This window comes from Cryptomeria japonica, chromosome 1, assembly GCF_030272615.1.
Source record: "Cryptomeria japonica chromosome 1, Sugi_1.0, whole genome shotgun sequence".
Classification (NCBI taxonomy): Eukaryota; Viridiplantae; Streptophyta; class Pinopsida; order Cupressales; family Cupressaceae; genus Cryptomeria; species Cryptomeria japonica.
The window spans coordinates 408,977,436-409,002,561 of record NC_081405.1 but is presented as its reverse complement, the minus strand read 5'-3'; the positions used below and the strand labels follow the sequence as shown (position 1 = coordinate 409,002,561).

Genomic DNA, 25,126 nt, shown 5'->3' with positions numbered 1-25,126 from the left:
ATTGCAAAGCTAAGACAAAACCCTAAAAAGCAAACAATTGGACGTCCCTATTTGCAATGGGGCAATGTGTGAAATAGGTCACAATAGGAGGCACATGAGAATACAGACATTGCATGTGCTGATTTTTGGTACTTCAACAACATCCCATTCAATGTAGCAAACAGTCCTTATTGGCTAAATTTGGTTACCGCAATGACAGTTGCAGGAAAAGGGTACAAGGCCCCTTCTTGCAAGGATTTGGGTGGGAGGTTAGTATATAGTCCAATTGTTTTCATTTTTAATTGTTTTTCTTGTTTATTAAATCAAAATTGTGTACTAAGACCTAATTTCACTTTGTTCTTGTAGGTTGCTCACAAATGCAATTGATAGGGCAAAAGAAGTGGTGGACCAAAGAAAAGAAGACAGAAAATATGGCTGCACCATTCTTTCCGATGGGTGGAGAGATGGCAAAAACCACACCATTATTAATTTTTTGGTTGCTTGCAAGGGCAATGTAGTGTTCTTGAAATCGGTTGATGCCTCCAATAAGGTGAAAATGCAAAAACATTGGCTGGAATGTCAGAGCACATTGTCATGGAGGTGGGAGTAGAGAATGTGGTGTAAATAATCATAGATAATGCACAAACATATGTGGCAACAGATAGAATCCTCCAAAATAGGCACCCCACTCTTTTTTGGACACCTTGTGTAGCACATGTCCTTGACCTTCTTTTGGAAGACATAGGAAAACTTGATTGAGTGACTCCAATTGTGGAAGATGCAAGGAGGATCACAAAATATATTTACAATCACCCCTGGGTTCTACATTTGATGAGAGAGCACACTCAACAAAGAGATTTGGTGAGATCCGATGTTACAAGGTTTGCAACGATTTTTTTTGACATTGCAAAGCATTCTTGGTGCATTGACTTCTTTGAAACAAATGTTTGTGAGTCAAGCATGGCTAGACTTACCTTATTCAAAGAACCCTGAAGGAGAGGGTGTTGCATGCATAGTCTTCGACAACCATTTTGCACAAAAGGCTGCACAGATTGTGAAGGTAACTTCAAAACTTGAATTTTTAATTATTATTGATTCAAGTCTCTCATTATTAATTTGTAACTTCATTAATTAATATTTTTGTAATTTGTATTTTTCAATTGTAGGTGACCGAGCCCTTGGTTAGAGTTCTATGCTTAGTAAATGGGGATCAAACCCCAATAGGGTATATTTATGAGGCCATGGATAGGGACAAGGAGTCTATAAAAAATTACTACAAGGGATAGACTCAAATTTGATCCCATCTAAAAAATTATTGATAAGAGGTGGAACAATCAACTACACCAACCCATTCATGCAACACGGTACTTCCTCAACCCCCGTTTTAAGTTTGTGGATTCTTACTCAGATCCTAATGGAGTGGTCATGGAGGGCCTCACTACATGCATTCAGAGGATGATACTTGAGATTGAGGTGAGAGACCTCATTGTGGCCGAACTCCAAAATTATGAGGAAGCAAGGGGTAAGCTATTCTCTTCAGAGTTGGCAAGGAGAGGAAGAACAACTCAAACCCCAAGTATAACATTTGTCATTTGGATTTTAGGGTCTAATGAAATATCCCTTTGTTTAAAAAAAAAACACAAGGATTAGCACCCATTAACGTTAGCATAAGAAAATCCAGCAAACTCAACCACTTGTTTAGTGGGAGTATTAGAGAGTAACTTGGAAAAACATACTAAAAATATAAGGGAATACAACTTGGCGGTGTAACCAACCACTTCCACTTTTCAGCGGGCAATACAAAAGACTAAACTCGACCACTTATTCAGCGAAAGTGCTAATATCAAATGCTGGAAAGTAATGGAATAAGAAATTGACGGTGAACCAGCCACTTCCACTTGTTCAATGGGTAACAAGATTAGCTTCAAAATCTGAAAATTAAGAAACACTGTTTAGTACTACTAAATCAGCGAATTACAATATGGGTAACATTGAAACATCATGAGAAAACACTGCTACTATGATTCAAGAAGCTAGAGAAACCAAACCAAACGCAATGCTAATAAATTATGATGAAAAACGGGAGTTACAACAACGATACCCAATCTAATATGCAACAATTGCAAACTGATTTTTTAACCAGCAACCCAAGAAAGCTTCAAATGATCATATCTCCCTCGATTCTCCTCTGAAATAGCTCAAACTAAAAGCAAAGACACCATAAAGGTGAGGCATCCAACCTTTATGTAATGTCCCCTTTTTGGGACATTAAAAAATCAATTAAATAATTAAGTTTTAAGTTGTCAAAACATAATAACTTAAAAGACAACTTAATTTAATTATTTATTAAAGCAGATTTAAGTGACTTTTATGTCAACATCAAATTATAAAATAAAGTCACTTTATTATTAAAGGGGAATTCCAAGAGACAGGCAGAGGATATGTGAAGAGTCACAAGGATGTGTTATTTAAGTACATGGAGAGGCTCATTTTGGCATGCTTGGTTTTATGTTTGGCAATTGATTCTCTTGGAGAGTTTCTGGGAAGTTCTAGTTTTCAGCAGGTTTAAGGACACAAACCCTCGAGCTTAGAGGCAATGGACGAAAACCCATTGTCAGTTGGAGTTATCACGCAGGTGACTCACATGTGCTTCAAATGCATGTTTGTTGGTTGTCCAATCCAATTGTAAATGCTATGGTTGGGGTTGGTAATTTTTGTTGTTGTTCTTCTGAGGATTTTAATGCAATGTTTATTTCTAATTTCAGAACTATTATTTCAATGTGAAAATTTATGAATATCAGTTAATTTGATGGTGTATTGAAATCAATTGCATGCGAAATTGTTGTTAAGATTACTGTGAATTATTGGGTGAAAATCTGGAATTAATATCTGTAGGGAAATATTATAGTGGTATCAGAACTGGTTTTCCTACCAGCCTGTGAGGTCTCATGTGTATCAGATGAGTACAACATTGGTTGCCTGGAAAATATATTGGTTCAATGCTAATTTATTAAATAGATGTACATTTATATTTGATAAGGAGAATGATCACACTTTCTTGAGTTGCCGCCACTTGTATTTTTGAAGATTTAAGAAATACGAATTTCTATGGTTGCATAAAGTTCTGAATTTCGAAGAAGTCGTTACAAGAAGAATCAAATTATCGGGGCATTTGATAATTTCCATTTTTTTTTAGGACTCAATTAAGCCATACAATTACTATTTTGCTATCTGGGAGTCAGAAAAAACTCCTTGCAATCTATGATTGACCTTGCGGTCACAGCTACCTAGTGCTAGTTCATGGAGGAGATTGTTTTGGTCGTGAATGTAATTGGTGAAAGTTTTCATTGTGCGATCATTTGTCGTTAAGAGGTGAAAAGCATTTTGAAGTAGAGAATACCAACAAAATATTTGTTGAATTAATATTGCCGTGCACTGGTCCAATCTAGGTTGGGCACTAGTGTGCGGAAGTAATTGTTGGTGGAAGTATCAATTCATCTCCTCATGGCAACACCCTAACAGTAACTTGGTAGAGCAGAGTAGATAAGCAGCATGAATGTAAAGTTATATCAATTTTAATTAAAGAACAAGTTATGAACTATGAATGCTATATATGGATATGAGAATTATGTCAATGTCTAATAATTCTGATTTTTATCTGCAGGTCTGAAGGAGAGAGATCATTTAATATTTTCTATGTCTTCTCCAAATGAATTCAATTGGCATATATATCATTTAGGCAACTGGTCAATTGGTGTATTGACCGGTCATGCCTTTTAGGCATGACCGATCAATGCACCCATTGATCGGTGCCTTTACAATTATACCATTAACACAATGCTGATTATCGGTTCAAAAACCCCCGATAGCATATTGTAATATCATAATATAATGACTGATCAACATAATGAATCGGTTCATATAAACACCAATATTCAAAGTGCACGATGAATATAATCCAACCGGTGCATTTAACCAATGTTAATGCCAAATGAAACGGTGTATTCATTAAACCCGATAACAAATATGCTCGATGTAATTAAGCCCGATAACAGGTGTGAATCGGTGCCAATGTTTCTGCACCAGATAGCAAGTATGTATCGGTGATTTTAACCCGATAACTTATAGCATTTAATATGCTATTGGGTTAACACCCCGATAGCATATTAATGCCAATTAACAATTGACATTAATATGCTATCGGTTTGTTAGCCCGATAGCATAATGATAAGCAATGTTTGTACAATCTGATAATCATATGCAATATAAATCAGACATGAAGCATGTAGATAAATAACAGAACAAGGAAGGTTAGGAAGATCTTATCTTGCATAAGCTACCATGCATTAACAATGAAGACAAGAATGGCATCGAGTTGGGTTAAGATTGTTGATCATTATTCCCTGTGATCGCGTTTTTGCCTGAGTGGCGTTTGAGTGGGGAAAGGAATTGTCATTGCAAGAATTTATTCAGATGTTCACGGGCATCATCAACAATCGAAATATTCAATGATAATTATTGGAGCTCTCCAATGGGAGACCAAAAGACATTTTGAGAAGTGCTTAAGAGGTGAAGTGGGATTATTATATCATTCTTCCTTGGCCAGAAGAAGACGGAATTCTATGTCTCATTTTGGCAGCACCTGGGAACATCGATTATGTTCTTGGTTGGAAAAGATAGCAGCTATGCCTTCTCTTGCGATTGTGTGCATTTGAAATATACCTGGACTTGAGGTCTATTAGAGTGTTAATTTGTCATGAAACTATAGACGAGAGTTCTTCAATAATTTTTCAAAGAGAATTATTTGCATCCATGACGTGAGCAAATGGTTGGTAGTCAGTAAGTGGTATAGAATCCGTAAGCATCTAAGGTAACAGAATTAAAGACTTCCAGCATTTGATGAAACCTGACTCTATTTTTCCGTAGCGTGAGAGTAATTGGTTGGACAGTTCTAAGCCAACCATTATCAATTCTTAACAACCGTTCATCTTCCTTAATAACTGAAAACTTGAAGGAGTCACGACACAACTAGGGACTGTGGTGAGACAGTTCATCAGGCATAGCATAGTATTCACGGGACAAACCATGTGTGAGGTGGCGATCCCAAACCGGAAGGAGAGAACAAAGTATACAGACATATGAATTATCTGTCACAACGGTGGAAGGAGAATACAAGAACACATAAAGTAATTGTCACGCAAGCGGTAGGAAAATACAAAGAACACATTCCTTTATGACCGGGCAACACTTGGGCTAACACGAGTGAGGATTCAGAATCCATACTGAACCAATTCATTATTGGATAGGCGTAACTGATAATCATACATGATTATTGTCTGAGTTGAGGACAAAATTATATTATCGGGTTGTATTAGCGGCAATTCATACCCGATATCAAGTGGATCATACATGGCTCTGAAGATTCAGATATTCATTCCCTACTATTCTATTATTCTACTAGGCTAGCCAAGCTTTCTCCACGTGCAATATTAATCTTTGATTTATTATCGATCTCTATTTGGATCATTTATGTTCTTGTACGTAATTAACAACATTTTAAGAATGAATAAGATTAACACAAACTCTGCCAAAACCATAATGATCAAAAAAACTGAAAACATTAGCATCAAACTAAATCCAAATCAACAGTATAGGAGGGCGAAATTGTTTGGTCGAATTTCTGACTTCTGGAGTTCAATTTGGGGAAAACAAAATGAAGACAATGGCAGATCAGAAAAGTGATTATTTCTCAAAAGAATTTAATGAAACATTTAATAGTGAACAACTAAGGGACTTGCAGAAAGAAAAGGAAATAGGGAATAGGCTCTAAGTTATTGGTCTACAAGTCATTAAAATTCCTGATGATGTTCTCTCCAATTTGGAGGAATTGGACTCATATTTATCTAAAGTAGACCAGTCAGATTGGAGGCTTCTTAATTGGGCTCTGCAGCTCACAATGCTTGCTTTGGTTCAACACAAGTTCATTGAACATCCTTATGAAGAGGTGAGACTTGCAATTGCTTCCTGTCACAGTGAGATCATAAAAATAACAACACCTGTAGCACCCTATAATGATGACATGTTGAAGAAGGTTCTCCAACTGATTGTGGAGAGCCTACATGGACACGATGTCAAAGCCACTACTTTTGGTAAGAGGGCTAAGATTTTAGAAAATATAGCAAGAACGAGATCATTCATCCTTATGTTGGATCTCCAATGTGATAAGTTGATTCTTCAAATATTTCATTGTTTCATTGCTATAATTAGGAAACGTCATCCAGACAAGGTGAAGTCAGATATGTTCGACATCTTATCCATGATCCTAGAAGGGAATGATGAAGTTTGTAAGCAGTTGCGATATGATTTATTAGGCATTTGGAGAAGAGAGTTGCATGTTTCAACTGCAGCCTACAATCTTACCAGAAGTTTGGTTGAACAAAAAATTGAGAAATTCAATGAAGTATTGACTAAAGAAGAACTAAGATCATTAGGTTTTCAGATTTCAGGATCTCCTAAAAAGAGTAGGAACCAAATGAGGAAAGAGCAGATTTGTTTCGGCTGTCAGAAGGCTTGGACACTTGATCATATTTGTGGAATTAATAAGGAAGAAGATGCATTGCAGTCAAGTGGTAATGAGGGCAAAATTACAGATGAGAATGATTCCATGACTCATGGGGAGTGAGCTAAAATTACAGCTTTGAATACATCTCTTGTTGTGCATGATGAAAGTAAAAGGGATAATGATTTCCAATCAGCTAAGGTTAATATTATGGAGGAAGAGTCGAACTCTACAAGTGAGGGGTATTCAAAACTCTTCATTGGTGATTTGCAAGTCATTATTGATAAAGTAGGAGAAGATAAAAACATCTTTGATAAATCCACTCATGATCACAAAGCTATTCCAGTAGAGCTTTATGAAGAGTGCTTGCCATCATCTAGTGAGACAGTTGAGTTTGATAATGTTTCTACAGTTGAAAACCAATCGGACAATTTAATGTGTGACAGTTCATCTACCTTAGATGAATTTGAACTAACCCCTTTAGCATTGCAGATTTGAAGGACAAATTATTGGTCTCAAAGGAGAGAGTTATGCAAGTATTAACAAGGGTAGATGAATCTCACAAATACATTGAGGATCTTACTTGGAAAATTCAAATTGAGGAGAGACACAAGGGTGTTGCAAGTGGAGTCACTAGCACTCAGTTGGGCACAATCAAACAAGCTTTTGAAAGGATGAAGTCAGATTACTTGCAGCTGCTAATGGACAGGGATCTGGCTATCAAGTTTGCAGAAGACAAGGAAAGAGAGGTGGATGAGCTTTGCCAACAGCTGAGCATGACTCATTACTCATTAAATAAGGCTGGAATCAGACTTTTGTTGCAGCCATTCACAATGAAGATGGATTTAACTCTAAAACCAAAGAGATCATACAAATTGTTGAAGGAATCAATCCCCTTTGTAAGATTGAAAGTAAGCATAATGCTTCCACTATTCTCTATTCAGATAAGGCACATTATGTTAACGAAGATCCAAAGGACCAGCAAGAAGATAAATTCATGAATTTTGGTGACCAATTTTTCTATGATGCTCCAAATTGCCACAGTGAATTAGCTGTTATAACAGATTCTAGGGGCAGATTTCAGAGTGGTCTATGTCATGGGACAAAAATGATTAATGATCTTCCAATGTTAGATCTTCCAATGTTAGAAGAAGTTGAGCATGAGGAGTTTCTCAAACAAGACAAAGATAACGAGGACTATGTAAGTTCAAACAGCAGTATGCTGATTGGTTTTGATAAACACAAGGTGATTGATATGCTCTATGCAGCAAATTATAGTAGGAAGCATCACTTGTTTCAAGAATTCATGGCTATGTATAAAGCTGTAAGTATGAATCCAATTCCCTCAATAGTTTTTTCAGTTAGGTTGGGAGCTGATGGCTTGATGGTGAGTGCTAAATTTAGTCACTTTCAAATTTGGGAAGTGAATGTTAACAAGTTCTTACCATTAGATGACAGCCAATGCATTCCTGAAGAGGACATAAATCAGATTTTCAGTTGTAATAATGCTGATACCATTTGTTGCAGCAGGTTTGCAAACTTGATTTTATGTGATAACAGGTTTCCAAATTGTAATTTTTACAAGGTAGAGCAGCGTAAGCATGATGAGTATGTGACCAGTGGATGTGAACATCAGTCTCTACAAAAAGAAGGGAGTACTTATCAGTTTGATTGCATTGTGAGGCTATATATCATTTCTCTTTCAGGCCGCAAGTTGATGAGTTATACATGTTTTGGATGTCAAATGGGAAAAGATTGAGTGAGTGGTATAAAGAGAATCATATTTCGTCATGGTATGAGATGTCCAATTCTTTGGAGGGAGGATACGCAACTTGCAGGATTGTCAGTTTCTATCTTTCAGATGGTTGTTATGCTAGGTTACTGAGAGGAGGAATAAAGGACAAGTTGACTTCTCCAGATAATGAGGGCAATAGATTTCAGATTTGGCCATGGGATCCAGGAAACATATGCAGTTTCGTTTGCTCTTTGTAGATTGTTCAGCGGTTAGCAGAATTGGACAAGGATATCGAGTTTAGTTGTATCATGCAGATACGTCACACGAATGTTGAAACATTTTTCAGATTTGTGTGGGATCTTGGTATTGCTTGAGGACAAACAATTTCTAAGGAGGGAGGACTGTAATGTCCCCTTTTCCGGACATTAAAAAATCAATTAAGTTTTAAGTTGTCAAAACATAATAACTTAAAAGACAACTTAATTTAATTATTTATTAAAGTAGATTTAAGTGACTTTTATGTCAACATCAAATTATAATATAAAGTCACTTTATTATTAAAGGAGAATTCCAAGAGACAAGCAAAGGATATGTGAAGAGTCGCAGGGATGTGCTATTTAAGTACATGGAGAAGCTCATTTTGGCATGCTTGATTTTATGTTTGGAAATTGATTCTCTTGAAGAGTTTCTAGGAAGCTCTAGTTTTCAGCAGGTTTGAGGAGGCAAACCCTCGAGCTTGGAGGCAGTGGACGGAAACCCATTGTCAATTGGAGTTATCACGCAGGTGACTCACATGTGCTTCAAATGCATGTTTGTTGGTTGTCCAATCCGACTATAAATGTTGTGGCTGAGATTGGTAATTTTTATTGTTGTTCTTCTAAGGATTTTAATGCAATGTTTATTTCTAATTTTAGAACCATTATTTATGTGTGAAAATTTATGAATATCAGTTAATTTGATAGTGTATTGAAATCAATTGCATGCGAAATTGTTGTTAAGATTACTGTGAATTATTGGGTGAAAATCTGAAATTAATATCTGCAGGGGGATATTATACTCCATCCAATCCCAAGTTCTAACCAGCAACTAGGGAGATGGCACGAATCCCAATGCAACCTAGGCAAGGTGGTACAGTTTGCTAAAAGGTACAACCAGCAGCAAAAATCAATGTCCTCGTCAAAAATCATGAAACCTTGGGCAAAGGAGCGCCCAAATCTCTGGAAAAGAATGAGTCAATACCCACAAAAATCGGACCGAACCTCCAGACGGTATGAGTATAAACTTGAATCAACAACTAGGGTTTTTACACTCCAAAAACAAACACCACTCACATACCAACTAGAAAACATCAAATCCACTCAAAAACAAAAATCTCAACTGGAATACCCTGGCAACCTATGGATGAAGTTGCACCACACTCACCTAGGAGTTATCTTTCAAACTCGAAACTAGAAGAAGCTAGGAGGCACACAACCCCGAAGCAAGAGTCTAAAAATATTTCAGAAATCCTTCGTTATCAAACTAATAGCATGTCCAAATAATCCTCTCAAACTTGCTTTTATAGCTTTCCACAAAGAATTGACCCTCTTCTCCAGGCAATGTGGGATTAAAACTTTTACTTTATTTTATTTCCCTTTTCATGTGCACCAGTAACTTAATAAAAAAAATTAATAATTCCCAACAAGGAGGACCACATGAGAACATCTTTTAAAAGCAACTTAAAGTCATTGAACCTAGGCATGGGGGTCAAAAAGCAACTTGGAATTATAAAATCACTTCAGATATTACCTTCCAAAAATGGACTCCAAGAGAACCAAATGAGCCACTCCTCAAACCTAACTACCAGAAATAGAAACCAAGTGTTGTATTGTACTGCTAAAAATAGTACTTACTAAAAATAGCATACTGCTAAAATTAGTAAGTGACTCCAAACACCTTTTAAGCACAATCCGAGTAGCCGTCAAAATTTACTAAAAATAGAAAGCTCAGAAATCTACTCTAATTGAAATGCATGTCATACCACTCTGAAGCTCTCGAGAAACCTAGAAAAACCCAAGAGGCAAACTTACAAACTCCTGCAAACACCTTTCTGAAATCCACCCGGAAGATGGAAACCCTAATTTAGTCTCTTATTTGCCTACAAGTTTCCTGAAAAAGGCTAAAGATCCATCTAACAGTCTAGAGCTGAGAAGGGGACATTACATCTAAAGTAATTGATAAATTGATAAAATATATTTTCGCTTTTCTCTTTGCTTTCTAACTTTTGAATATTTTATTTTGCAGATGCTTGGTGGCAAAGTTGGGGTGGAAATACCCGAAATCTCAAAAAATTTGCCCTCAGAATCTTATGTCAGCCTTGTAGTTCATCCAATTGTGAGCGCAATTGGAGCTTGTTTGAGGCCATCCACACAAAAAAGAGGAGCAAGTTAGCTCAAAAACACCTCAATGACCTTTTCTTTGTGCAATATAATCTTCGGTTGCGCACAAGGAAGGTAGAGGAAGCAGTAGCTGGTCCAATTGATTTGGATGATATAAATCCTTACAGTGATTGGACATCATAGGAGCAGCCTCCATTGTTTACAGAGGATGACGTCAATGATTTGGAGAGGCAGGCTATGGAGGAGGGGGGGGGTGGATTTGGTTTCACACTACATGACATTGAGGATGAGGATGAGGAGTCATTGCCAATGCCAGGAGAAGCTAGAGGTAGAGCTACATCCAGGATGGAGGACGAGCCACAACCTGAGTCAGACATATCGAGCGAGGAGGCACAGTCACGCCCAATGCAGATTCTAGGACTAAACCCTCTAGTTCTACCTCTCCCTTAGTTTTTACTAGAACTCGGAAGAGGAAGATGTAATTGTAATGATGTATTTACTTTTAGTTTTACAAATACTATTTACTATTTTGCTTCTAGCCATTTAAATTCCTCATGAGAATGCGATTTTGTACCCACTTTGCGTTTAAATATATCTAGACTCGGCTTGTTTCTTTTGTGTTCTCATTTATTGACTCATTGGATGCATCTTCTCATTGAATTGTGTAAAAAAAAAGCATTTCTAATTAAATTTAAGCAATTTTTTAAGTTTCCGAGTCTTTTGTCGAGTACTGGCCAAGTTTTTCTCGAGTTTTTTTTCAGCCGTTGGCGAGTTTTTGGTTTTGCCGAGTAGTTCAACTGTGGTATACCAAATAATTTCTTTTGTCTTACTCTTGGCATTTAATAAATAAATCTCGCACAAATACAAAGCATGGAAGCTTTTGGTGATAAAGCATAGTCGGTAAGTTGGTGCATAATGCTAAGTTGCTGATCTGATTATATTCTCCAAACAATATCAATGATTAAAGTATTATTGGTAAGTTTGTGTGTTTTAAGAATTTGCCTAACTTTAAGGAGTTGTTAGCTTTATTTTTAATTGCCATTCAAATGTAATCGACAAGTAGTGAAGGATCCAAAACAATAACATTCAAGAAAAGTAAGTTATTAAAACTGACTCAGAAACGTTATAAAATTTGAATTGGATATGCACGTAATGGATTTGTTGAAACACTTTACTAACTTTAAACAAATGCAATTTGCAGGTTTAAAGCCCAACTCTACAACTTTTGTCGTCATCCTCCCTACCTATGCAAAATGGAAGCTTTGAACACAGTTATGGACATGAATCAAAGCATATCAGTAGGAAAAGTTTATCAGATATTTTAGTTGGATACACGTGCAAAAATGTGGAATCATAGACAATGCGCCTGAATTGTCTGACACAATGCCTCGGAGAGATGTCATCACAAGAAATAAAATGCCATGATTGCAGAATACATACATGATAGATTTGATGAAAAGGCTTTAAAAAATTCAAGAAAATGCAATCAACAGGCATAAAGCTAAATTCCAACAAGCTGAAGCACAACACTGGCATTCGAACTAATCCGCACAAATACCTCATCTCATGGCATGCCATGACTCCAAGATGTGCACATTTATTAGAATGTGAAAGGTACAGAAATCTATTACATTGGTTGTGGCTACAACTAGCATAAAAGGCATGTTTGCACAATGTTGAAGAATAAACTTACGAGATATTTTTGACAAAATGCCTTAAGTGAATGCTGGCACATCATAAAGGAAGATTGAGGATATGCACAAAATGTTTTTAATGAGAAGGTTTTAGAGACTTTCGAGTGAATATAACTCGCAGATGTAAGAAAAAACTCCATAATCTTACCAACTTCCTTCTTTCCCGTGCCATGTATGAGAACTTTGCAACAATGATGGACATCCAACAAAGCACTGTTGTAGTCACAAATTGCATGTAAAATACATAAGCATTGGCATGATGCAAGCCGTTTGGCCAAAATTCCTTAAAGAGATATCATATGGAAATTAGTGATTATAGGATATTATTCGCAAATGGATTGTTAAGAAAGTTTGGGGAAGATTTTTGTAGTTGGTATGCAAACACTCAATTTCACGACCTCAGCAAGTAAAAGATTTTTTTTTAAATGGCTCCAAAAATATTCAAGGAAATATATTGGACCTGGGCAAAATGAACTTGTTGAAAAGGTTTCAGAAACTTTCAAGCAAATGTAATTGGCACACGTAAAGCAACACTTCACGACCCCTACCAGCATCCTTGTCTGCGCCCATGTGGGAGATTTCAACAACATGTGGACCTTCATCGAAGCATGAAAGAGAGAGAAGGAAGTTATTTGTTATATGTCATAGTTACAAAATGTTCCAGTCCACATGCAAACAAAATGTGAAAACATATAATGCATGAGCTATTTGTAAGAATGCCTCGAAGAGATGTCATCTCATACAATGTAATTATTGCAAAAAGTGCACTAAATCAATATAGCTAGCTTAGGGAACAAACAATATTGGCACCTTAGAATGGCACCATCAACTCCTATGCGATGCCTCTCAGATCAAGGCTACACAACTCCAGGTACCTCCATGACTAACAGCTACTTCTGTAGAATGCAAATACAAAACTGAATATTAATGCTCCTCTTGTAGCTTTCTTGCTGAATCAACTTAGAGATGAGAAACTCGGGTCTGCATCCAAGCTCCTCTCCTATATTCTCCAAATGGCAAGATTTTTGTCCCACCACCACACACCTCTTAGGTTTTCATCTGAAGAAGCAGTTGCATTCGTGTAATGCACAAGATAATAAAACTCACCCCCATTCTATCACCTTCATTGCATATATATTGATCATAAAAATGAGACTCGGACTCAAGACTTAGGACTCAGCAAAAAAACTCGACGCAAGCTCAGCAAAGACTCGACAAGTGAAAAACTAGAGAAATTTAGAGATTTTTAAGGATTTAAAACTTGTCGCATGCACCCTTTATTAAATAAACCTTAAAGGCACAATAACATCAATTAGAAGCTAATTTGATCACATACACAAGCATACATCGATCACATAATTATAAATGCAAATTATAGTTGAAGGAAATAGCACGCTTAGATATTTAAATACTGTCAAATGTATACAAAACTCATGGAATATGAAATTCATGACATCAAATGTTCCAAACAAATATCAAAATAATAACAAGAAGTCTATGGCTTAAAGAAGCCTACATCCCTCCTATGAAGGCATCTAAGGTAGGTCCCACTAACTAGTGGAGGTTTGGGAGTGGAGACACTATTGGGTTTGAGGTTAGCAATGATAAGCGACACAAGGTGTTAGATGTGAGAAAAAACCAATGAAAGAAGGGTTGTGGGGAAACGGAATCCCTGTGGGCTGGAAATGGGGGTTCAGGGGTTATACTACAAAAAAAAAGATTTAGAGAAAAAAAGAGAAGAGAGAGTGAAGAGAACAAAATGATATTTGTATTGCGTGAAATGATGCTTGATAGACCAACACTAGGGTAAGGAATAAACTAGTTTCAGCTTGGTCTAAATATCAATCCAAGAATCGTAAACTTGTGAAAGGTGTTAGGGCTATATGCCAAAAAGGGGTGAAAGTTGTGAGATGAGTGGTTATGAACGCAGCTATGAAAAATAAACCTATTGCAAATCAAAATGATTTTGGCGACAGGAACTGTCACTTCCTGGCAAGAGAAACTGCACAAACCTTAAATTCTAAAACAAACAATTTATTAACAATTGACGAACCTTCTCATCAAATCAATAATACCGAAATCAAACTTTAATGAACTATTACATACCAAACTCAAATCACAAAATATTTTATCAAACTAAACTTATATTTAAATATCGAAATTTATATCACACAACTATTAAAGTTTTAAAACTAAAAAAGAAATAACACAAACAAAAAACAAACGTCACCGAGCTTCCCCGAGGAGTGCGCCCTTGCTCCTAGTTCGCACAATGGAGAAAATGGAAGCTTTCTTATGTCAGTATTATCAAAAGAAATGTTGCTTTATTTACCAGACAAAAATGATACAAAGTCTGCTCTGTCTACCCCCAGTCTCCTTTCTGATATTGCCTTTATATGATGAAAGGCATATAACAAATTCTAAACTATATTCTATTTACGTTGCATTATTGTTTTCAATATATATTATTCATATGTTGGAGGCAACAAAACGACAAATGGCATTGGGTTAACTCAAACATCCCGGCCATGTTTGTAGCCATGTTGCTCTATATGGGGGTCAGCAAGCCGCGAGTGAAAAAGATCACTCAAATGGTTTTCAAGCACTGCTTTCTAGGGGAAATTGATGCGGTTTTGGATAATGTTGATGAGAATTTGTGCACCCCTCTTCCACAAAATTACTACATGTCCGTTGGCACTGGTGTTGAGGTGAAGATGTTTGTAGTTGTTCAAACCCTGGAGCAGCAAAACCTGGTTGCAGAGTGGGAAGGCAAGGACCGCAACATCTCTTTCCTGTTGCATGTCACTAGGATTCTTCTTGGCTTTGGCAAAGCTTGGAAGAAGCAGTATGTGTTAGTGGAAGGTCTGGATAGGCGACAGGACATTGGAATTCTAGAGAATGGAGAAGAGGATCCTGACAATGTGTGGGGCCTGGGTCGTGGTGAGGATTGGAATGCAAAGGATTATATGCTCCCGAAGGAGATGGCGGATTCGGAGGCGCATGCTGACCATGGAATGGAATGTCTGGTGGTTCTGAGAGCGATGCTGGCCCCCAAGGCATTGGAGCAGGAGCAGGACTCTGAGGGGTAGGAAGATGGTGATCCAGAAGCCCTGGTGTCGGAGGATGCTGACATTGGGGTGGTTTGAAATCTTTTTTTGTTTTTAAATTTGAAGTATTGGCAGTTGGCCATTTTGTATCTTGGCCTTTTTGTGTTCGATTCTGTGATTAGTAGTATATGGTATAGGTTGGGTATGTGATATGTTATGGGTCGTTTATCGCAGAATTTGAAGATCCTGCCTTCTAGTTGTTTATAAGTATAGCCCATTTTTGTTTTTGTAAGGGCTGGATAGATGTGGGGATAGGATTGATAGATACGTGGTTAGGATGGCAGGATATAGCAATATCAGCAAATAGCAGAAAACTCCATAATGTAATCTTTTTAATATTAATATAAATGGGTGCTGCCCCCCTGCAGCTAATTACTTCGCAAAAAAATATATATATTATTCATATGTTTTTCTCCTCCACCTATTATATTTTTTTCAGCCCTATTTTGTGGCATTTGCTCCTATTTTGTTTCCACATCTTTTGGCATTTTATGGCTTGACGGGTGGAATAAAATCGGCAACAAATATAGGAATTTGTTGTGTCATAAAAATAGGAGTTTGTTGTGCTATGAAAATAGCTATTTTTTTGGCCTGTGTACATCACAACTTTATTAGTTGCAACAACAAATGATTCATACTATTTCATGTCATATGAGTATGAAAATGAATTATTTGTTGTTATAACAAAATAGCTAATATTTAGCACAACAAATAATTACATAACAAAAGATTAATAGATGAAATTATTTGTTGCCAAATGTATTCACGGGCTGTAGGAATTTTGTTCTCTTCTCCTCCAATAGCATGCTACAAACTATATGAAGTAAATATTAGTAAATACAATCTAATATTCATTATTCATATATTTCATCTAAAAACTAAATTAAATATTACTTATATATATTAAATTATATTCAACATAAAATGGTAAAATGGTATAATATGGAATGGAAATGGAACGTGGGAATGTGTATGAAGGTGCATGAAATAGGCTAAAATATGGCATAAAATGGAACATAATTGGCTCTCATCAATGCTTTTAAAAACATTTTAGGGTTTTCAGACACGATTTTTTTTTTAAATGTCAAAAAATGTTTATATTTGTTATTTTTTGAGATTTAAAAAAAAAATTGATTATGTCTGAGTCTAGACATCGAGACTCGTTGGGTCTAAGCCAAGTCCGCGAGTCTCAAGTCTCACTCTAAACTTAGATGAGCCCCAGTTTGGGCCCCTGGGACTCGCCCAAGTTCACCCAACTCGAGACTCATTGAGTTCAAGCGAGTCCTGGTGAGTCCCAGAACTATGATATTGATTGCTCTTTTAAGTCTGCCAAGAAAGGAAACCAACTCATAAATGGTTTGCACTAGTCTACCCAAGCTTATTTGAATTTATTTAATAATAATCTTTCTATAGGTCAGCCCAGGAGCAATTATAAATTTATTTAATAATTTTATTTATTTATTATTTAATATTTTATTTATCATTGGGCTGGCCAACCCAAGCAAAAATTAAAGACATTTCAATCCTTCCATCCTAGAGATTGCTTGTCCTCGAGCAATTTGCAACTACACATCAAAATTGAATGCCAAGATAACATATTAACCTCAAAGTCTAGATATTTCTCCATTCAAGTGCGCTCCTTTTACTATCCTATTGATATATGTAATGCAGGATCTAGAGCCGATTACACTGGCCCAAACGCATATCAATATAGGTATCTCAGGGAACAAACGATATTGGCACCTTAGAATAGCACCATCAACTCCTATGCGATGCCTCTCAGATCAGGGCAACAAAGCTCCAGGAACCTCCATGACTAACAACTACTTCTATAGAATGCAAATACAAAACTGAATATTAATGCTCCTCCTATATCTCTCTTGGTGAATCAACTTAGAGATGAGAGACTAGGGTCTACATCCGAGCTCCTCTACTATATTCTCCAAATGGTAGGGTTTTCGTCCCACCTCCTTACACCTCTCGGATTTCCGTCTAATGAAATGGTTGCATTCATGTAATGCACAAGATGATAAAACTTCCCCTCCTTCTATCACCTCATTGCATATATATTGATTTCTCTTTTAAGTCGTCCAAGAAAGGAAACAGACTCATTAATGGTTTGCACTGGTCAGCCCAAGCTTATTTGAATTTATTTAATAATACTTTCTATAGGTTGGCACAAGAGGAATTATAAATTTATTTAATAATTTCATTTACTTATAAATTTAATTTATTTATTATTTAATATTTTATTTAAAATTGGACTAGCCGACCCAAGCGAAAATTGGGGACATTACACACATCTTCCTAGAGAAATCATCTCTCACAATGATCTACATTAATTAGATCCTAAAGCCCCTTAGCATATCAAACACCTTCTAAAGGAAATGGCTTCCTCATCTACTTTTCAATGCAAACACCTACAACAAATTATATTTTTCTTGTCTATGGTCAGCTCTTAAACCATATCAGTTATGTTGAGTTGGACCAAATATTGAAGATTTAAAAGACCATATCTTTTAATCCAAAGTATATTGGCATTATCTTTGATAGCTGAGGCATGCAAGTTAATCCTAGTGGGATCAATATACTTATAGAAGCCCCCTTGCTCAATTTCCAAGGCAACAATTATATCATGTTCCACATCAAACACAATGCATTTCTTTCCACAAAACTTAACCTGGATATTAGGGTTTTCAATACACTAATACATAATAGATTTGTATTCATGGCATAATACATATTTAACATTGTGCACTAAAAACTTGAGAGAATCATTTTGAACAAAACTAACATCACATATCCCTTCAATCATATGTGATCTACCATCACCAAGTAAAAGCATATCCATATGACTAGTATCAACAATGAACCTGATATACCAATCTTTTTGACATGTGAAATGTTTTGATGCCCCTGAGTCAAAGAACTAGTAATTGTTGTCAATGTTATCTAAAAGAGATACCATGAGAGCAAACTCACCATTTGAATCATGCCCTTCCTCAATAGCAACCATATCATCTTCACCATGTTTCTTGAGGGGTAGATTGCAGTATTCTCTTACCTTTTTACTTAACATGTCCAGATTTGTAATAATAAAAAACATTTCACCTTTTACTTTGGTTGAGTAGCATGTGTTAGCACCCCATTTTTATGTGTCTCATCTTGCTGCAAAGGTTGTGCAATATATTACAAAGAGGCAACAAAAAACTGAAATGTGTGAAATAGGCTCTTTTATTGCTTTAACTATGTTTTCTCCTTATAAAAAAAACAGTGAAAATGCATGAAATAGGCTCCTTTATTGCTTTAACTCAGCTTTCTCCTTATTCAAATCGCTTTTTCCATCCTAATCCTTCAGTTTGGATGATGTCATATCATTTTAGTCACTTTAGTCATCTGGTTGCATATTTCTTTCATCTCACCTGCTTGGTCACCTTTTATAAGTGCCACTGCTATGATGAAAGGATAATATTGTTTAATATCATGCTTTTTGACCTTTATAACCAACTTTGAAAGGCCTGAAATAACTAAAAGTTGAGGTCTTTGCTGAGAGTTGCATATTTCAGCCATGACTACCAATTGAATCACTATTTTAAGGTGGCAAAGCCACTAGAAAAATGCAATCTTAGCATTACAACCAATTGTGTTTCCACTTTTGAGTGATTTTGCCATCTTAAAAAGGTGACATGCTCCTATGTTTTTACTTTGTCCGACATTTTGACCACCCTTGCCACCCTAGTTGCAGTTTTTCAGTAGCAATGCCACTTTACTGGTGCAAAATTTGACTTAGTTTTATTTCTCCCTTCCTTTTTCACACTTGTCAGCCAGTGGAGCCACCTTGGTCACTGTAAAGTCCCCATTTTTATGCCTTCCAATTCTGATAGGGTTGCCCTGTTCCTAGAGGTTTCCAGTTTCTCAAAGAATGTTTTGGAGTTGTCTAACACATTCTAGGGTGATTTTGGGCAACTGGTCTGAGAATTACTATTTTTAGTAAGTGTCAATTTCGACATTTGGTTAGTTGGGAATCTGTGATGATTTACTATTTTTTTAGCAGTTACCATTTATAGTAACTGCTATTTCCAACAACTTGTCATAGTTCAGTCTCCTCCCAGCTTCAACAGGCAACAACTTTGGTTAGCAGGTTTTGTCTGTACCTTCCAGAGCTCTTTTTGGTCACTTTTGGTCATACTTACTATTTATAGTAAGTCACAGGATGATCAGTGATTATCATGGCTATTTCTGGATAGTCAGTTATTGCAGAAGTTGATAGTGTCATGGAGACTAGAGTTTTATAGATGTTATATTAAATAATGTTTGAATAATAAAGTTAAATTAAGTATTTAACTTTATGTTATTTAATATGATAAAATGACTTTATAAAGTAGTGTAATAAAGTGACATTATAAATAATAAAATTTATTTTATAAAGTGACTTTTAATTTAAAATATGCAAACCCTAATTAGGGTATTAGGATGAAACCACTATAAAAAGACACTTGGGAGCTCATTTGAGATATACTTGGTTAATTTATTTTCTTTCTTGAGAAGTTGGAAGCTCTAGCTTCATTTGTAGGAAATCTGAGGACGGAAACCCTTGGAGTTTCTCAGTGGTTTTGGATGGAAACCCGAATCCATCTTTGGTGTGGATTCATCCAAGATTCACCATTGTGCTTCACTTTTAGACTGTTGGAGGTTTCAACGGAAAATCTCTGCCGAGGATTTGGCAGGTAAGTTCTTTTGAAATTTGTGAAGTTTGTTTGTTCAATTTGATGGGTTTGAGAGATTCAGTTTTGAGGAGCTGGGAATTATTCGTGGATGATTGATGAGTGCTGGGAACTGTTCATTTTAATTTCCTGAAGCTGGTTACTAAAGTTTATGACTAGAAAAGTCATACAGTTGCTGCCTTTGTGTCCACTGGTTGCTTCTTCATTCTTTGCTGTAGCTGCAAAATAATTGGTGAAGAGCTGCAAAGACATTGCAGATTGAGAATTTGTATTAGAGCTGCTGTGTTGTTTCTGAGTGCAACGATAGTGATTTCAAGACTGTTTAATGTACTTTGACACCAGCATATTGAAAGCTTTGGGTGCTCAGATCTATATCACAATTATGCTCAGACACCTTTCTTGCATTGCAGCCCCTCAAGAGTATTAATAAGGTCAGACTTGGTTTGTTTCAAAATGTGTTTGGAATTCATTCTCAGAATTTACATGGTGTTTCCTTCTAGAGAAGGCATACTATCTATGTTTCATTTCTTATACGAATACCATCATCATTATGCAATGAAATGTTCACAAATCTGAAACTTAAACCTGCAAACTATTTGACATAATGTTCATGAGAAGAGTACAAAAAAATTGGCTCAAATAGGGGGGGGTCATTACAGTCATGCACTTTTCTTGGCATAGCCATTTAAATAGTGTGAAAAATTAATTCTTTGGAAATTTGATATTGGTCACACTTGTTAGCCACTATGGGCAATATATCCTGTTATCACCAGCCAAAAGATGTGCCTTTTCTTCACACTCAAAGTCATCCCTGCCTTGTCATATTTTCTTTGACCATCATAACTGTTTAAGAAAAGGATGCAACCCTTCCTTGATTCAACAGCAACCACTGAAAATGTGTAATAATAAATGGGACGAGATGATTTCTTTCATGGTGTGGTTTGCTTGGATTCTTGTCATTTTGGATTTGGTGATCAAACCTATTGCTTTCCTCTCGCATTGACTTTGGCTAATACATCACTTAAATGAAGTGCTTGAAGAATTCCCTTTGATACTTGCTAATCTTTCATTCAGGTTCAAATCTTTTGACATTTCCTCCATTCTAATTTAATGCTAGCAATTCAAGAGTTTGATCATCTTTATCCATTATGTCTCTCCTCTGTCAAGCAATCTGAAACATTGTTGATTTTGACTAAAGTATACCAACATTTTGACAACTTGATCATTTGCTCAAAACGATACTTAACTAGATTGATAACATAACCAGAATGACATAATTACTAACTACAATTTGACCACTGAAATTTTTTCGGAATACTGGTTTTGGTGTTATAGTGCTCCACTAAGAAAATTTACAAAACAATGGAGGAAATACGAACAAGTAAATGTTTATTCAGATATGTGGACTCTACATGATTCAAACCCCTTCTCTTGTCACCAAGAGCCACTTCAACTGCTTTCTATCGAATAAGAAACACTCTACTCAGAGAAGCATACCTCTTCAACATCTTCACCTGACTTTATGAAATTTGAAACCAGGTGTTTGGCCCTCCTGATTTCTTTTTCTGGGTAACCACTAAAACGAGAAGCAATTTCTCGCATCTCTTCCACTTTTTTCTCCTCCTCAGCTTCCTCTTGTTTCCTCCTCCTCTGTAATTCCTTTGTTTTTTTACGTTGCTTTGCCTGCCACTCCTGTACAAACCACTCCAAAATGTCAAAACAATATGATAACCTTTGTAACTCTTTAGAAACAACTGATCAAATATAGAATATCTAACAAGCCAGTTATAGTTTCAAAGCTCAAGGAATTATAAGGTTACAAAAGTGCTGTTTTTGTAATTTGAAATTAAACAACATCCATATATTTTATGTGGAACATCATCTGGTTGCAAATTTTTAACATATTTCTTTCAGTTCAATTACAACTGAAACATTGTGAATGAAAGCTAAACTAGACAGAATGCGGAAATGGTGATGAACAAGAAACTTGTAAAAAAGACATCCTAAGGGCATGGAAAGCAGTAAGTTAAAAAGAAAGGAAATGCAACATAAAGACAACTGAAGCTAGGCTGTCTTGGAGAACAGATAGTAACCAAGACAGAAATGATGACCATAAAAATGTTCTAAGGGAGTAGAAGAATACAGAACCAAAATCTTAAAGAAGCTTTGCATAGTCCCAACCTGCCATAGATAGGTTAATGCAAATGTCCAGACCGAGAATCTGCCTTCATGTCTAGAGGGTTTCATGCTTCACAAGTCATCCCTTGAGGTTGGTAAGAGAAATTAGAGTGTCCGATTAACAGAAAACTAGTAAGTCTTTCAATAAATTTATCTATCATGTGTTATCCCTTTCATGGTCATTGATGAGCATGCTTGCTCTTCTTTTGTAGACTCATGCAGATTGCAATGTTATTCTCCTTCTCTTGATTCTATCAGTATTTTTTTCAACACGGGTTGTTTTGATAGGATACTTTTATAAAATTGTTTTGTCTTGTTTGCCATTGGAGATGCTTGTCCAAGACTTACTTGGTTGGGTTTATCTCTCCCTTATCAAGGGGGGAAATTAAGAATAAAGGGCATAAGGAGAAGATAAAAATGCCAGCGCTAATAAGATACAAATTGACTGTGGAATGCAAAGAGACACTCTTAGCCATTCCCAAATCTAGTGAGAGTACACTTGACTGTAGCTGGTAATGGAAACAAGATTTCTAAGGAAGAATGGGTATTTGGAGAAGTATGGGGAGTAAATAAGGGCAACGATTGTGGAATATTATGGTGCCAAAAGGCCAAAGAGGTAGATGAGTTAGCGGGTTCCAAACTAATAGGGTGAGGATGATGCCAAGAGTCTAGGAGGTGTGAAGGAAAGTATGTGAAAGTTCAGGGACTAAGTATGCATGGATACATGTGTAATGAACACAGCTAAGCTAAATTAACTGTAAGGTAAAACCATACAATGGATGAACCTATTTGCCCAAAACAGCTAGTTATATCCTATTTGAAAAAGCAATGTCAGTGTATCTTTTTGTTCGAATGATTGATCCATTGAGACCACATCGTTTTCCATTATTTGCAGATAAGGGTTCTCAGATCTTATTAATGTTATATAGTTCGTCTAACAACTATTAACATTATATCACTTTAAAAAGTTCTTAGGGTATAATGTTGATATCAATCTCATCTTCAGTTTGTGCGTTTCAAACTTGACTGAACACAATAACTCGTGGCATATTAAAAACTTCTTAAGCAGTAGGTTTGTAATATAGACACAAAAATGCTAAGACGTTAGACAACATCTAACACTTCGTAGCATTACGGTAAAAAACTTCTCGTCACAACAACGTATTCAGTTTTTGAATCAATGATTTAATTCACACCAAGATGATAAAGGATGGGAAAGAATATAAGTGTGTTCTCACATTTTTTAAACTTCCAGAACAGTATTAACAGGCATGAGCGTGTCCTCTATTCCTCATCCTCATGTTGGTCTCTCCATTCTTTGTGAATATAAATGTGCTCTCACATTTTCTAAACTTCCAGAACGTATTAGCAGGCATGTGGGTGTTTATAATAGCATAATCCTAATGAATTTATAAATGGTTAGTTTGAACAAACTTCAAAGTATAACGTGCATGAAAAAACTGAATGTTCATAAGCAACCATTGCATGTGTTGCCATATCAAAATAAACCTAGGTGCACCACCAGTGTAGTAAAGAGGTTACACGGGATAAGTTGCAATTCACAAACGGGTAATAAACTAAAAAACAAAATATGTACAGTTTTTTTCCAGAAGCTCTTCCTTACAATTTGATGCGCAGTGAAAGCCTTCTCTATATTAAACTAAGTTTATCTATGATTTTTCTATAACTTTCATTAGAAGTGTTGAACAGCGCGTACGTCATCGTAGTAGCGCTGGGGTAAAGCGTCATCCACAACTCTGGCTCTAACTCTACCTCCAAGCTTGTGCATTTTACCCCATACCCTCCTCACACCTGACAAATGTCCAATGCCAAATTAGATAGTCTTGAAACCCTGGCGTGAAAGTAAGCAAGCATTGCAATTGCAAAAGAGGAGAACACACCTGTGAAGCTGAGAGTAGGTGCAGGACTAGAACATACTAAGGTAAACCCAACCACTCTGCCACAACTCATATCGCACAACAAGATGACTTTCAACAACAGCAGCTCCTTGGAGATGATGCTATGTTTATGAATCTATAGACAAATCATCAATAACCAGCTTTTTTATTACCCTCGCCGCAAACACCCTTTCCCCTGGTGCAACCAAATCATTTATCTTACTGGAAAGGAGATAAAGGCTGAACTCCCTGGAGGAGGCTTTGAAGAAAAAAAATGGAAGTTCTTAAATTTAAGTTGGTGATCTTAAGAAATTTGTAACAGTTAAAAATAATTAAATAATTTTTAAGGATGAATGTGATAGTCCTAAAAAATGACTCCACAAAAATTTTGTGCTTGAGTCAAAATATTGGTCATCCTTCAAGGTTCAAGGTTTAGGTTTTAGGGTTTATGAATTTTTTATTAAGTCTTCTAAAAGAAAAATCTTAAGTCTAAACGTCATTATCTTTTTCCACTTAAAGTCAAGGGTCGGCTACCATTGGCGGGTTCATTTTCTTTTCCTAAGCATTAAGTTGTGTTTGATTGGTCCTTTTATGGTTTTTCCTAAGTTGCACGCAAAATTACCCTAGGCGGTTCCCTTTTAGTATTTTCGGCTAGCGCCTAAATTTTCCTAAAGTCTAAAGTCTTATGTGTTTCGTCAGTGATCGTATGTTAAATCGCGAATAGATCCTACGGTTCACGCAACCCCGCCGATGAAAATGCAAAGAAGTTTATGAACCGTGGCATCGCGAGATGACGCCACGTGTCCTCGACGGAGAAGGGTGAGTCGGTGGTTTGACTATTCAAAATCCTCATATTACCAGTTCTCAAGAGGTA

General features: G+C 36.3%; 1 protein-coding gene across 3 annotated transcripts in view; it reads right to left on the bottom strand.

Annotated features, from left to right (window-relative positions):
- LOC131065575 (protein PALE CRESS, chloroplastic) overlaps positions 1-24,573 on the bottom strand; it is a 216,253-nt gene extending 191,680 nt beyond the window's left edge. Inside the window, exons 1-3 of one of the 3 annotated variants that reach the window (XM_058000148.2) lie at positions 24,256-24,573; positions 24,072-24,166; positions 21,674-21,868 (exon numbers count right to left, since the gene is read on the bottom strand). In XM_058000148.2, the coding sequence (XP_057856131.2) occupies positions 21,674-21,868; positions 24,072-24,166; positions 24,256-24,325 (360 nt within the window). In that variant the 5' untranslated portion in view covers positions 24,326-24,573. The remainder of the gene's footprint in view (positions 1-21,673; positions 21,869-24,071; positions 24,167-24,255) is intronic. The other 2 variants (XM_058000144.2, XM_058000139.2) reach the window with 2 other exon arrangements.
- Between the last annotated feature and the right edge of the window lie 553 nt (positions 24,574-25,126).